This window comes from Bubalus bubalis, chromosome 2 (assembly GCF_019923935.1).
Source record: "Bubalus bubalis isolate 160015118507 breed Murrah chromosome 2, NDDB_SH_1, whole genome shotgun sequence".
Classification (NCBI taxonomy): domain Eukaryota; kingdom Metazoa; phylum Chordata; class Mammalia; order Artiodactyla; family Bovidae; genus Bubalus; species Bubalus bubalis.
Window position 1 is genome coordinate 180,785,713 of NC_059158.1, and position 15,580 is coordinate 180,801,292.

General features: G+C 48.2%; 1 protein-coding gene and 1 long non-coding RNA gene across 3 annotated transcripts in view; one reads left to right on the plus strand and one right to left on the minus strand.

Moving 5' to 3' along the window:
- The window catches only part of LOC123332231, a 15,181-nt gene extending 13,036 nt beyond the window's left edge, over nucleotides 1-2,145 (minus strand). Inside the window, exon 1 of the long non-coding RNA XR_006549044.2 lies at nucleotides 1,440-2,145. This is a non-coding gene — a long non-coding RNA (uncharacterized LOC123332231). The remainder of the gene's footprint in view (nucleotides 1-1,439) is intronic.
- The window catches only part of IFNLR1 (interferon lambda receptor 1), a 24,036-nt gene extending 8,604 nt beyond the window's left edge, over nucleotides 1-15,432 (plus strand). The window contains exons 1-6 of one of the 2 annotated variants that reach the window (XM_006077974.4): nucleotides 710-1,347; nucleotides 2,569-2,753; nucleotides 8,008-8,150; nucleotides 9,940-10,099; nucleotides 10,731-10,864; nucleotides 12,059-15,432. In XM_006077974.4, coding sequence (XP_006078036.3) covers nucleotides 2,639-2,753; nucleotides 8,008-8,150; nucleotides 9,940-10,099; nucleotides 10,731-10,864; nucleotides 12,059-12,829 — 1,323 coding nt within the window. In that variant the 5' untranslated portion in view covers nucleotides 710-1,347; nucleotides 2,569-2,638 and the 3' untranslated portion in view covers nucleotides 12,830-15,432. Of the gene's footprint in view, nucleotides 1-709; nucleotides 1,348-2,568; nucleotides 2,754-8,007; nucleotides 8,151-9,939; nucleotides 10,100-10,730; nucleotides 10,865-12,058 lie in introns of those variants that run through there. The other variant, XM_006077972.4, reaches the window with a different exon arrangement.
- Nucleotides 15,433-15,580: the final 148 nt, after the last annotated feature.

Here is a 15,580-nt window from a genome sequence, read left to right on the forward strand (position 1 = left end):
AAGATGAATCACCCCAAAATATTTGAATGGTCACTTAACAAAAGAAGATATGTAAATGGCCAAAAAGCATATGAAGAGATGTTCAACATCATTAGTCTTTAGGGAAATGCAAATTAAAGCTACAAGGAAATACACACGCCACTAGAATGGTTAAAATTAAAAGATGTGACAGTACTAAATGTGGACAAGCGCGTGGAGGGCATTTTGTTGTTCTGTTGCTAAGTTGTGTCGACTCTTCACAACCCTAGGGATTGTAGCCCACTGGCTCCTCTGTCCCTGAGATTTCCCAGGCAAGAATACTGGAGTGGGGAATAACTAAAAATGAGTTAGTGGCTTTGCACTATTTGGAGTGCAAGAATATTTGGAGGTTTTGCAGCCACAGGTTCAACCAACCATGGAACAAAAATATTAAAAAAAAAAAAAATTCAGACAGCTCCAAAAGACAAACTTGAATTTTCCACACAGTAGCAAATATTTATGTAGCATTTGCATCATATTTACAATTATTTACATAGTGTTTGCATTTATGTTTAATATCATAAGTGATCTAGAGATGATTTAAAGTATATGAGAGAATGTACATGTGTTGTATGCAGATACAAAGCCCCTTATGTAAGGAAACTTAACTGCAGATTTCTGTATCAGTGAGGGGGCACTAGAACCAATCCCTTGTGGATACTGATCCACAACCAATCCCAGATTTCACGTTTCCCAGATTTCACTCCTAGATCTATATCCAAGAGATGTGAAAACATATGTCCATATGAAGACTTGTATGTGAACTCTCATAGCAGCTTAATTCATAATTCCCTGTTACAGACTGAATGAATTGTGTTCCACCCCTTAGTCACTCATGTGTTAAAGCTCTAACACCCTTGGGACTGTATTTGGAGACAGAGTCACAAGTATACCGCATTTAGGATGTAAGAGGCAGTTAAGATTAAATGCGGTCCTAAGGGTGAGGCTCTTAGCCAATAGGATTAGCACCTTTATGAGAAGAGGAAGGGACACCAAGGCTGCTCTCACACAGAGAAAAGGCCAGGTGAGTACACGGGGAGAAGGAAGGTGACCATCTCCTGAGAGAGGCCTCAGAAGACAGCAAATCTGCTGACACCTTGATCTTGGATTTCTCGTCTCCAGAACCGTGAGAAATCAGTGTATTTGTATCATTTAAGATTACACATATAAGTGACTTCATATGATATTTGTCTTTCTCTGTCTGGCTTAATTCACTTAGTATGACAATCTCTAGGCCCATCCATGTTGCTGCAGATGACAACTACCACCACCATATTTCATAAATGAAGAATAAATTAGAAGAAATATAAGAGCAAATCAAAACAGCAGGTAATGCCTTAAAAGAAACAGAAGGTGAAAAGAGAGAAACTTTTAAAAATCAAAGAGAACTGGAATGTAAATGCTCAAGTTATAAGACTCACATGAGTAAGCACAGGAGAGGATCTTCGTGGCCTCAAGTCAGGCTCACATTTCTTAGGACACCGAAAGAAAAGAAAGCTGAAGTCTTAGTCTGCCAGGGCTGCCGCAACAAAATGCCAGACTAGGGGCCTAAACTCAGTTTAAACACTGGCTTATCACAGTGATATTTTAAAAACATAAACTGGATAACCTCAGTTCCCCTGTTCAGAACCTTCCGGCGGTTTCCTATGACATACGGAATAAAATCCAAACTCCAAACCAAGACGGTGAGACTCCGCCTGCTCTGCCCATCCACCTCCCTCCTCATCTCCTGTCTGCCCACCCTCTCTGTTCCTTGTCCGCTGGGCTTTGGCCACCCTGGTCTTGCTTTTTTCCTGGACTAATCAAGTCCCTTCCCATCGCAAGGCTTTTGCTTTTGTGATTTCCTTCCCCCCACCCCTTCTCCTGGCTCCCTTCTCAGCATCCCAGCCTCAGCTTCAGCACTGTCTTCCTGGCCTTTCCTGAGCTGCCTTCAGAAAGTAGTCACCCCACCTTCCCCTGTTATCACTGCACTTACCAGCTCCTGGATTTATCTTGTCGATGTGCCGATGGTGGGAAAGCCCCTCCCTCCAGAGCATCAGTTCCTGAGGGCGAGACCTGTCTGCCATGAATTGCAGATTCCCCAAGAACAATGCCCAGCAAGCGGGTCCCTCCTTTGCACCTCAGTGTTCTCAGGAAGTTGGAGTCATGGACTTGGGTGTCCCCTCTGACATCCACGTAGCACCCAGCACTGAGTGGAACACACAGCAGGGGGCCTGTAATGGCCTGAATGAATAAACGTGGTGGAGAATGGTTACTAGCAGAACGACCCTTCGAGGGAGACACCACAAATGAGGAGACTCAGCCTTAGGGGCGTTAAGGTCCCAGAGCTAGTGACGGGCAGAGCCCGGGTTCCACCCTCATCTGTCATTCTTGAGCCCAAGCTCCTAACAGGATGGTCCTTCTTCTTTCTCAGCCGATGGCTGGCTGGCCGGACAGATAGATGGATGGATAATCAGGTGGGATGGAGGGGCAAGTAATCATGTATTCTCCAACTTTCCTCACCCCAAGAAGCCGAATCCATGACCCACACTCTTCTGTCTCCTCCCTCAGCTTTGCACCCCCCAGACGGTGGCGGAGAGTGAAAAAGTGTGCAGGAACCAAAGAGCTGGTGTGTTCTCTGATGTGCCTGGAGAAGCAAGACCTGTGCAACAAGTTCAAGGGGCGTGTGCAAGCAGTTTCACCCAGCGCCAGGTCCCCCTGGGTAGAGTCCAAGTTCATGGATTACTTCTTTGAAGGTAGGGAAGGGACCTGTGAGAGGGAGGCTGTCTGCCCAGGAGCTCAGCTCAGTGGCACTGCTGTCTGTCCTAGCCATCTGCCCTCCACTTCCCCAAAGCGGTGGACAGCTCTGGAGCCATCCACCATGGGCCCCAGCCTGTAGTCCAAGTAGTCTGACTTTGCAATCAGGCATCAGAGTTCGCCAGCCCCAGCAGTTCAGTCTGTGTGTGTGTGAGAGAGAGAGTCGCTCAGTGGTGTCTGACTCTTTGTGACTGAATGGACTGTAGCCCACCAGGTTCCTCTGAGCATGGAATTCTCCAGGCAAGAATCCTGGAGTGGGTAGCCTATCCCTTTTTCAGGGGATCTTCCCAACCCAGGGATCAAACCCAGATCTCCTGCATTGCAGGCAGATTCTTTACCATCTGAGCCACCAGGGAAACCCAGTTCCGCTTCTACCTCCAACTAATGAGGTTCATGATCTTCTACTGTGTACAGCCTTGGTTATGAACTACACAAGGCATTTTATGTATTCCTATTTTTGTTAATGTTCAGTCTCTCTTTTTCAGAAACAATTTTTAAAAAATTTTAGTTGTAAAAATAACTTGTGTACACCACAGAAATTTCAGGGGAGAGAGAGATAAGAATAGGGAGGAAAACATTCCCCAGGCTTATAACCTTCAGGAACCACCACTGTTAACATTGAGTGAAGAGGGCAGTGTTTTCTCCAGTGTATTTTATTTCTGATCCTCACAATAGGCCTGTGAGGTTCATTTTAATCCACCCATGTTTTAAAAAAATTAAACAATTAAAACTCAAAAAAGTTAAGAAACTTACTGGCTAGTAAGTGATAGAGATGTGATGTGAAATGGCTCTTTCTGATCTTGGACCAGATGCTGGATTGGGTTGAGAGTAAGAAAGGGAGTATAAATACTCACACAATAGCTTCATGGAACTACAATCTGTAATTTATCACTCAGGCTTCTCAAAATGTTTGAGGACAAAATAGGGCTTGAAGGGAGGGGAGGAAAGGATTGAATGAAGGATGGCAGGAAATAATGACAGAGAAGGAAGAAGCGGTGATTGGGATGGGAGGAAGCTGGCAGGGCGGCTGGACAAATGGACAAAAGGATGGATGGATGGATGAGAAGAAAGGAAGTGTGGAAACGATAGGGAGGAAGCGATGGATGCGTGGAAAGGAAGAGGTTAGAAGGATGGAGAGATGCTTACAGTGAAGGAGCTAGTATGGGTGGAGAAGTAACAGGATACGAACGAAACTCAGATGGCTGGGTCAGTGGCTAGAGAGCATAGAAGGAAGGCTGGGTGCCTGGCAAGGGAGGGAAGGGGGAGAGGGAAGGAGAGGCAAAGGAGAAAGGAAAAGCAAGAAGAAAAGATACATGGAAAGAAAAAATAGATGGATAGGAAGGAGGGGGGATAGCAAAGAAGGCTGACTGGCTAGATGAAAGGAAGAAAGAAAGTATAAATGATTAGGAAGACAGGATGGATAGGAAGGAAGAAATGTCAGCTGGAAAGAAAGCAAGGTAGGAAAATTAGGAAGAAGGAAGGACGGCTGAGAAGGATGTGTGGGTGGGAAGGAAAAGAAGCATAGTCACGAAAGATGGATAGGTGGATGGAAAGGAAAAGAAATCTGGGAAGGCAGACAGAGAGACTGTCTGCCTAGAAGAACGATGGATGAATAGGAATAAGAATTAGAACAATAAAGGGACAGATACAGAGAGGTGCTTACTTTTTTATTTTTTTAATTATTTTTTTTGTTGTTGTTTCTTCCTCCCTAAAGCTCTTCTGATTCTCTTAGACCACACCTCAAGCTTGAATGATCCTTCCTGCCTTTTTCTGCCCTCAACTGTGACCCTGGTCACTTTCTCTCTTGAGTTTTTTTAGTTTGAATATTTCATTTCCCTCTAATTTCCTCCAACTCCTTGAGGTCAAAATTTATGGGGGCCTCGTCTCCCCAGTTCTCTCAGCTCCCTGCCCAGGGCTTAATACATGTCAGAGTCCAGTGGGTGTTTCCTGAACACATAAGTGGTGGCACCTTGCAGAAGCCCCATGCTTTCCCTGAGCACAAACACAGAGCAGAGAAGACCAGTGTGGTCAGGGCTCCTGCCGTTTGGTACTCAGGGAAGGCTGCATGGAAATAGTGGCATTTCAGCTGGACCTGGAACAATGGTATATTAATTTTCTCTTGTTGCTTTATTCCTTGTCACTGCCCCCTCCATCTTCAAACCATCAGTCAAACCTAGATAACCTTGATCAGACTGTCCGTAGAAATGGACATTAAAGATTCTGCCAGTGAGGGCTCAGAAGGAAGTGAAGAGCATCACAGAGGAAACCTACATCCCCTTCAGGTATGTGTGTGTGCTCAGTCACTCAGTCATGTCTGACTCTTTGAGACCCCTTGGGCTGAAATCCACCAGACTCTTCTGTCCATGGGATTTTCAAGGCAAGGATACTGGAATGGATTGCTATTTCCTCCTCCAGGAGATCTCCCCAACCCAGGGATCGAACTCTCGTCTCCTGCCTCTCCTGCGTTGACAGACAGATTCTTTACCACTGAACCATCTAGGAAGCCATAAATCTCTTTTAAGAATAGTTAAATCATCATGAGCAGACTGTTAGTAGAAGTATGGATACTAAAGGTAATGCCTCACAGAAGGAAGTGAGGAATATGTTACTGAAAATTTCGGGAAGGGGGATGTCTCTTATATACTGGAAAACTATGAGCAAAATTGTGTCTTGCATGTACATGGAAAACAGAACTTATAAATGATTAATTTGGTCATTTATCAAGGAGATTTCCAAGCAAAATACTGAAGGCATGATCTGGTTTATCATTGGCAACTATAGCAAAAGGCAAGGAGGAAAGAGAGAAACTGAGGAAAGAGCCTAAACAAAAAGGAACCAGGACTCGAACGTCTGGAAAATTCTCAGCCTATCCAGATGGCAAAAGATACTAAAATTAAGAGTGTGACTCAGAGAAATAGCCAAGGATGTGATTGTACACCTGGACTTCCTGGAGGCGCTAGTGATAAAGAACCCACCTGCCAAGGCAGGAGACATAGGTGATGTGGGTTTGATCCCTGGGTGGGGAAGATTCCCTGGTTGAGGGCACAGTAACCCACTCCAGCATTCTTCCCTGGAGAATCCCCAGGGGCAGAGGAGCCTGGCGGGCTACAGTCCACAGGGTAGCAAAGAGTTGGAAGTGACTGAAGCAACTGTGCACTCACACACCCACACGATTGTACAACCATTTACTAAAACCTCAGAAAGATCCAAGTGTTCCGTCCAGAAAAAAAGGCTCTTTGAAGAGATTTAAGGGTATGACATACAGTTCCCTTTAATCAAGAAAGCTGAAGTGTTATCCCTCAGCCAGCTCAGCTAAAGCCAAAAATAGAAACGGCTCTTCTCAAAAAGATATGTGGAACTGGCTTCTGTCGAATGCAGTAGGTCCCCGTGACATCTGTAGGAGATCCATAAGCTTCTTGAGAATTTTATATCAGCAGAAACAGTGTCAGTTTGGATGAAAAGGAGCAGAGAGAATATGAAATGAAAGGAAGTTATTGGTCCTCCAATTTCTACTGGAAAGAAGCAGACTGTAAACTATTTACCTGCAAATATCTTTCATGAAAAAGAAGGATTATTCAGAGAGTGGAACCAAGATCCCAGAGGGCAGTGTTGAAAGCCAAAGAGATGTAGTTCCCAGGCCCAAAAATCTAACACAGTTTGTGTAGCTAGATTTCAAAACTGCTTGGGCTCAGTGAGTTTTTTACCTCCTGTTTCCCCCTATTTGCGCCAAAATGTCCGTGATTATTGTCCGCTGCCTATCCCACCTCCTTATATTGGGAGCAGATAACTTGTACTTTATTTTCACTGGTCCACAAGTGGACAGGAATTGAGTCCAGGAGTCATGCCGAATGCATTGTACCCAGACTCTCACCTGAACCTGATTTAGATACTTTAGAAGATGAGATTTTGAAATTTGAGTTGATGCTGTAATGGGATGAGACCCTGGGGGGCCTTGGGATGGGGTGAGATGGCTCAATGGTAAAGAATCTGCCTACCAGTGTGGGAGATGCAGGAAATGCAGGTTTGATCCCTGGGTTGGGAAGATCCCCTGGAGAAGGAAATGGCAATCCCCTCTAGTATTTTTGCCTGGAGAATCCCGCGGACAGAGGAGCCTGGTGGGCTACAGTCCATGGGGGTCACAAAGAGTCGGACACAGAGGAGTGACTGAGCCTGCACGCACAGGATGGGGTGAATGTATGTTGCCCTTGAGAGAGACAGGAATTTCAGTCTGTCTCTCAGGAGTCAGACGGAGGACCACGATAGGCAGAATGACTCCCCCCAAAGATGTTCATGCTTTAATCCCTGAACCTCTGAGTATGTTAAATGTTAATATTAGATGGCAAAAGGTATTTTAATTAAGTTTATGGGTGTTAAAATAGTGAGATTATCTTGGATTATCCAAATGGGCCCAGTCTAGTCCCTTGAGTCCTTAAAAGCAGAGACTTTTCTCCAGCTGGAGGCAGAAGAGGTATAGAAGAAGGGGAAAATCAGAGAGTTGAAATGTGAGAAGGATTCAATGTGGTGTTTCTGCTTTGAAGATGAAGGGGAAACATGATTAGAAATGCAGGTGCTGGGACTTCCCTAGCAGTCCAGTGGTTAAGACTCCATGTTTCAACTACAGGGGACATGGGTTCAGTCTCGGGTCAGGGATCTAAGATTCCCACAATGCTATGCAGTGTGGCCAAAAATTTTTAAAAGAAGAAAGAAGCGCAGGTGTCTTCAGGAGCTCAGAAAGGCTCCCAGCTAACAAACAGCATGGAAATAAACCTCAGCCTCATAGCTACAGGGAACTGAAATCTGCTAACAACAATAATGAGTATGGGAGTGAATTCTGCCCCCAAAGATCCCAGAGGAGAGCCCAGGCCGGCTGACACCTTGATTTCCACCTAGCGTTGAGAACCCCATCAAGCCCACCCAGACTCTTACCTCTAGAACTGTGACATGATAAATCTGCGTTGACATGAGCCACTAAGGTTGTGGCAGTGTTACGGCAGCAACAGAGTACTGATACAGACGGGCAGGATGCTGGCAGACCAGTGACAGGAGAAGGGCACCCAGGGGGAAGGGACAACGCGAGTCAAGGCAGGTTAACTGTCTCCGCGCTGGGTGAGGAGCAGGCCTGCCTGGAGGCAGGGGCATGCGTGCTCTGTGGCCTGCGGAAGGTCCTGACAGGTCCCGTTCTGTTTCCTCCAGTGGAGCCAGCCCCACCTGTCCTGGTGTTCAACCAGACAGAGGAGATTCTGATTGTCAATGCTACATACCAGCTGCCGCATTGTCTGCCCCAACCAGATATGAACTATGAGGTGAATTTCTGGAAGGAAGGGACTAAGAACAAGGTGAGAAGCCCCTTTCATGCCCCCACAAACTGAGTCCCCTTCCTCACTCTCCCAGCAGATCCCCGTGCTCCTCACCCTCCAAGCTTTGTCCCTGAATGCCTCCTCCAGGAAGCCTTCCATGCCTACCCCTCACTGCGGCAGTCAGCCCCTTGGCTTTGCAGTGTGATTGACTTGTGGCTCACCTCTGCCCCAAGCCCCCACCCAAGGGGCCAAATTCAGGACATCCTTCACCTGCATATTACAGCTAGTAACAACACAGCAGTGTTCTTCTTTTTTTTACTATTATGAAACAAAAAAAAAAATCTGATTGAAGTATGATGGGCTCTGGGAGGCCTACTTGCTGAGGCACCAGATTCATTAGGAAAAAAAAACTAGAAAATTCAGATAAATTCTAGGAAGAAAACCAAAAGTATCCAAAGATGATTTCAAATATCTCTTTGGTATATATACAATTTCAGACTTGTTTCTGTGTATGCATGTGCTTATGTTAGTATCTATTTGTTTATGGCAGGGGTTAGCAAATTTTTTCCGTAATTGGCCAGAGAGTAAATATTTTTGACTTGGCAGGCCATATCGTCTTTCACATCTATTCAGCTCTATCTGTAACACAAAAGGAGCCATAAGTAAATAGGTAAATGAAGAGGCGTAGCCATGTTCCAGGAAAACTATTTTCAAAGAAAGGTGAGGTTAAAGTCTATGGACCCCTGTTCTTGTTCATTCTGTCTTTTACTGAACCCAGACTCTCACCCCTGACCTCTGCACACTCTGGGTCCCAGATCTTCATCTGATGTGGTCCTTGCCTTCAAGAACTTCACAGGTGTTCTTGTGTTCTTTCTACTGTCCAGTAGAAAGATAACATAGAACATATCGTGTCGTTTAAATGTTCCGCATTCAATTAAGTAAAAAGAAACAAGTGAATTTAGTTTTCATAGTAGATTTTATTTCATTCACTAGAAGGTAATCATCTCAACATGTAGTTAATATAAAAATTACTGAGATTTTGGTTGGTCTCCCCTGAAATTTGGTATGTATTTTATACTGGAGCGCATCTTGGTTGATACCAGCCATGTTCCAAGTGCTCAGTAGCCCCATGTGGCCGGTGGCGACTGTGTTGGACAAGCAGCCGTAGAGTTTTCTGTGTCTGTAATGGCTGAGGGACTATCCCAGTGTTGTTCTTTAGTCACTAAGTCAGGTCCAGCTCTTTGCAACCCCATGGACTGCAGCACACCAGGCTCCTCTGTCCTCCACTATCTCCCGGAGTTTGTTCAAATTCATGTCCATTGAGTCCGTGATGCTATCTAACCATCTCCTCCTCTGCCACCCCCTTCTCCTTTTGCCTTCAATCCCTTCCAGCATCAGGGTCTTTTCCAATGAGTCGGCTCTTCGCATCAGGTGGTCAAAGTACTAGAGCTTTCGCTTCAGCATCAGTCCTTCCAGTGAATCTTCAGGGGTGATTTCCTCCACCCTAATATTTTGACATGCCCTAAGGGTGGGAAACCTGAGGCATCTGTCCCCGAAAGTGAGGACCCCTGGGCCTTGGTGGGGTGTGCCTGGGAGTGACCCTGAGTGGCAGGGCTGCTTTTGAACCCAGACCATCTCTACCTTGAGACTCAGTGAAGAAGAGAAGCCAGATAGTGTTGGGAAGTGCTCTCTGAATGCTTAAGCCTTAATGCAAGTAAAGAAGTGGTGGGAATCCCAGCTGTGCCATACCTGCCAAGCCCACCCCATCCTGACTGCATGGAGCCAGTTCTCCCTGCAGGTCCATCCTCCTCTTTCTCTCTCCACACAGACCCAGTTTCCAGACACTCGCCATGGCCAGCCAGTCCAGATTCCTCTCCAGCCAGACACCAGTGGGCACCACTGCCTCAGCGCCAGAACCATCTACTTCTTTGGCAACCCTAAATACAGCGAGTTCTCCGAGCCCACCTGCTTCTTCCTGGGGGCCCCGGGTGAGTGCCAGGTGGTACAGAAGTGAGGACTTTCCCCCTGGGCCTTAGGATCTTCATCACATGGTGGTCAAGAGCCCAAGTCTAGAGACAGACTTGCCTCCATTAAAATCCCAGCTTCACCTCCACTTGCTATGTATCTTTGGGCAATTTACATAACCTCTCTGAACCTTGCTTTCCACCATCTGTAGGATGGGTTTGATTGTTTTTTTTTCTTTCTTTTTAAGTTTTATGTATTCATTTATTTTGGTTGCACTGGGTCTTCACTGCTGCTAGAGGTTTTTCTCTAGTTGCTGCAAGTGGGGGCTACTCTTTGTTGGGGCGCAGGAGCTTCTCGTTGCGGTGACTTCTCTCACTGAGGAGCACAGGCTCGCGAGTGTGGGCCTCAGTAGTTGTGGTATGCAGGCTTAGTTGTCTCGAGGCATGTGGGATCTTCCCAGACCAGGGATTGAACCCGTGTCACCTGCATTGGCAGGCAGATTCTTAACCACTGGATCGCCAGGGAAGTCCTGGGTTTATTCTTATGAGAATTAAACAGGATGATGTATGTGAAGCCTCAGCTCAGATGCAACTGATAGACAGGAGCCCCGTTTTCTCTAGTCGTTTTCTCTAGTCATTATTTTTTTCTTCCTAGGATCCAACTGGGCCCTCCTGTTGCTGCTACCATTTCTGCTTCCACTGCTGTTGGCTGTTGCCATAGGGCCTGTGATGTGGAAGACCTTCAGGGGGAACCCCTGGTTTCAGCAGACAAAGATGCCACAGGCCCTGGTATGGCAAATCTGGGGACGTGGGACAGAGAGGGAGGGTTACCCAAGAGGAAGGAAGTGGAGCTAGACTTGGTAGATAGTTCAGGTAGAATATTAAGATGGCCTAGACTGCAAAACGTCTATCTACCCATCTAAATTTTCACCATTAGTGATTCATTCCTTTGGCACCAAATTAAAATAGCAGATATGCCTGGGAGGGACAAGTGCCTTAAGTCCCTTTTTAAAATAGTTTCATCTCTGCTAAGGATTTGTCAAGTGCCAAAAGCAGAACCCCCAGCCTTGGGACTCAGGAGAGATGCCGGGAGGGGAGGCGGGGAGGGTGGGATCAAAAGGAGACATCTTAAAAAGGTCCCAGCACTTTGTTCACCATCTAACTGAGGGTAAGTCTTGCACAAGCAGATCCTGCAATTTCTTCATTGATCTGCTGGCTCACTCACTTAGAACCTGGGGCCACAGGGACAAGGGAAGCCTGGAGAGGTCAGATCTGTTCAGTGAAGGCCTGGAAAAGGAAGCTGAGTCATACATGGGGCTCGGTGCACACTTGGGTTGGGTGGGAACTTTGAGGATGGGCTCTGAGGGTTTGCCAGACGGAAGTGTTTGACATTCCTGGACCTGCAGGGAATTCCCACTAACTGGAGGACTGCCTCTGTGTTAGACATATCCACACCTGCCCCATCCCTCTACCTTCCCGAGCATGCATGCGTGCGAAGTCGCTTCAGTCATGTCCGACGCTTGGCGACCTTATGGACCATAGCCACCAAGCTCCTCTGTCCACCTTCCCATTACATGGTAGATCACCAGCTCGACCTCCTGAAGCCAGCACCTGCAACCTGGACGCTTTCTCTGGCCTCTGGTGCCCTCTGCCTGTGCACATCACAGGCTTCGTGTCCCAGGGAGTTCACGCCACCACCCTCTCCATCCCTCCTCCGCTGGTGCTCTGAGGCCCGAGTCCTGCAGCGGCTCCGAGTCCCCAGCAAGGCTCAGCTCCAGCTGCCCTCGAGGGGACCTGACTCATCATACCCCGCTACGGGCTGCTGTGCTTTGCTGTCTCTTCCCGGCATCACTTCCCAGAGAAACGACTTCCATTTGAATCCCTTGTCTCTTTCCTTGTCTATTTCCAGGGGAACCCAAATTAGAATAGTCATGCTTCCAGAAAGGCTGAATCTTCTGTTCTTCTCTCCTCTCCCCAAATCAGAGCTTCTCCGGACACAGACTCTACTGGGCAACCTTTCAGCCCAGTGGCCCAGAGTGCCTGCACGACTTGATCGTCTGTCCCCAAAAGGAAGTGACCAGAAGGGTCAGGCTGACCTCTAGAGTCAGGGCCCCAGCCCCCATCCAGGCCGGACCAGAGAAGGACAGCGCTGAGGAGAAGGACGGTGAGGAGAGCACAGATGAAGAGGACCCGGATCCTGGTGTCAGCTTCCAGCCCTATGTTGAACCGCCGCCCTTCCTGGGGCAGGAACCCCAGAGCCCAGGGCCCGCCGAGGCAGGAGGGCCGTGGACTCCTCTGGTCCAGGGGGAAGGCTCCTCTGCCTGCAGTTCTTCAGGCAGAAGCTGGGTCAGCACTGCGGGGTCCTCCTCCCCCTGGGATGAGGCTGGATCCTCAGGCTATTTGGCCAAAAAGGGGCCAGGCCAGGGTCTGGGTTGGGGGGAACACCAGAAGCCTCTCCCACCACCCGAGGACTCCAGTTCCCTGGGAGAGCCCCCCAAAGACAACCTCTCCTCCTGGACCAGCTGGGGCTTATCATCACCAGGGCTGAATCTAACCCCCAGAGAACCCCCGGTTTCTCTTCGGACACTGACCTTCTGCTGGGACAGTAGTCCTGAGGATGATGAGGGGGAGGAAGAAGAGGAGGAAGAGGGCTGGAGGGAGTCAGAAAGTGAGGACAGTGGTGCTGGCAGCTGGGGGGCTAAGAGCCTCCAGAGGACCGAGGTCAGACCCCTGGGGCATTACTTGGCCAGGTGAGCTGTGCCTCCGAGTCTGGTTGCTGCTGAGCTTTCTGGGGACCCAAGACATCACCAAGACTTGAAATCCCGGGAGCATCATTGCTGGGGCAGCAGAGGGTCCTCAGAGCACCTCGGAGAAGCCCAGCTATTAGAAGCCGTCCACCAGGCTGAGCCGTCAGAAGCGAGCCGTCAGAAGCCACCCGCCCTATGACCTGCTTGCTTTGCACCAAGCACCAGGAGGGGTGGAGACAAGAACGGGTGGAGGTCAGAGGTTGGTTGGGTGTAGATCACCCCACTGCCCCTGGGGTGATAGGCCAGCTGGAAAGATTATCTCTGGACAATGTGAAACGGGCAACGTCAGGTCCCAGCAGACATGAAGGCCGACAGCACAAGGGCCCATCTGGCTTTGGGGAGAGAAGGACTTGGAGCGCACCTGGTAGAGCAGAGACTCGCAGCTTTCTCCAACATCTGCTGGGCTTCCGCCTCCGCAGAACTCAGCCTTCTGGTTTATGAGTTCCCTAGGGTGGGCCCCGGTGAAGAAAAATCTAGTTGGCCGAGGGTGTTGGAGAGGCAGAGGAAGGGGAAGGGTGTCATCATTGAAGGCCCAGTCTCTGAGTCACGCGTTTCACAATCTAGAATATCAGACAGACCTGGGTCCAGATCCCAGCCCTGCCATTCACCAGTTGTGTGGCCGGCGGGGAGACACCCTCCTCCTCTGTGCCTGAGTCTCCCCTCCGCAGCTACCCCCTGGGGCATGGCAAGAGGTCCGACAGACACGTGATGCCTGCCACATTGTTGGCACGCATCACGTGGTGACCAGTAGGATTCTCCCATCCACCCAGGCTCTGGGCGAGTGGAGGGACCACTGGGCATCTCCCACCTATGACCCCAAACTCAGAGTGACTGGATTCTCACTCCAAGTCTCCCACCTACCTCCTGCCCTCACTGCCCCCCGTCCTGTAGTCAGGAAACTGAGTTCTCAAAAGCTGAAGCCCAGTCAAGGGGGTCCCTGGTCCCTCTCCCTTTTCACGGCAAAGAAAGAACCAAATGGTGCACTGTCTAGGGAGTCTGATTAACTGGTGGTGGGGAGCAGCCCAGCAGGGAACTGGGCCCCGGGCCTGTGATCCCCAGCTTAGCACTTTAGACCCTTCAGCTGCCCATTGTGGTTGTAAAGGTACCCCATTTTCCTTCTGATTTTGAGAAACCACTGTCTCTGGAAATAGATTCTTGCCCGGGGGTAGTGATGGATGTTCTCAAACAACTGATTCGGTAACCTAATTTTGTCAGCTTTGTGGCCCTGCAAGAACCACAGAGATCAGAGCAAACCTTGGCTCTGCCATTTCACCTGCCAGGACTTAATACATTTTTCCATTAATGCAAAAAGCATCTTCATAAGCTTTGTACCCACAGGGCTGTGCTGTTTAGAAGTCAGCATAAAGGTATAGCATCGAGAGAATGATCTGGAAAAGCTTCTCAAGCTTCCAAGGCTTCTCAAACTGTGCTCCTGAAAGACCCTGGGCTTCACGGGAGGAGGAGTCTCAATCTCAGGGGAAGCTAGAGGTTCCCCCATGTTCAACCAGAGCAGCCTCCCCAGACCCCTCATTTTTCTCCAGCACTCTCCACGTACAATGGTGCTTGGGAGTCTCCACTCCTAAAGAAAAAGTTAGCAAACCCCCTTTGAAGTTGAAAATCCTGTCTTCTGTTTCAGATGAGGAAGCGGAAATGTTGACTTCACTGTATACATCGCTAAGAGTGAGGCTGGGTCTCTGGCCCGCCTGGGCAACCCTGATCCCCTTGGCCATGTAAACAGTACCAAGGTCTCGGCAAGGGGCACGGGGTTGCAGGGGCCTTCCCCACTGCTGGGAGGCATGCACATGCCTGCATGCCCAGGCACACACACGTGCCTGTCTGCAGGGGTTTCTCTCCCATGAAGCTTGTCTACATCCATCACGCAACACAGGAGAAGAAAAACGAGCTGTGCCCGTGGCACTGGGGAGGGCCCAGGGCCAGTTCCCAGGGAAATACCCAGACCAAGCCTGGTGTCCTTTCTGGAACCTGTCGAGCTGCTTCAAGGAGGTAATTCCAAGTCCCTAAAAGCTATCATCACCGCTGTCTTAGGCTGGTGTCAAGTAACTAACCGCTGTATTCTGAAACCTTGTGTGTTTTCTAAGTATTTTTTTCAAAGTTTAATTTCTGACATAGGCTGAACCCTCCTTGAATTCTAAAAGTCCAGCTCCTTCATGGTCATTAAGTTATAAACAAACAACTATGGGCAGCATTAGGAAAGAACATGCTGGCCAGTATTATCATTTGTTAGGTGTAGTCAGCACTGAACTGTTGACAAAGCCCTTTCATAAACTCATTGGCCAGGAACTGCATAGCTTGAGCTCCAAAGCCACATGTGAAGGACAACGGGGGTGGAGTAGGCGATGCCCTAAGTAAAAGCAACATTCCGATTCTTTAGGGTACTGAGAAGTTTATATGTTGCTCTGAGATAGTTGTATTTATTTCTAGCTTTATTTTATGTTTATATCATATTTAAATAATTTCCTAATGTTTGTTGGGACCTACCCTAAACTGTTTTAAATAAAGAGCTCTATTTTTAGAGAAAAAGGCAAAATCGAATGGAAAAGTGTGTGCTCTTATTTCTCAAAGTCTTTTCACCAGTCTTGACTGTTAAGACTAGAGTAAGTCCCCTACATACAAATGTGTTCCATTCTGAAAGCACATTGGTAAGTCCAATTTTTTCATTAAGTCCAAAGAAGTTAGC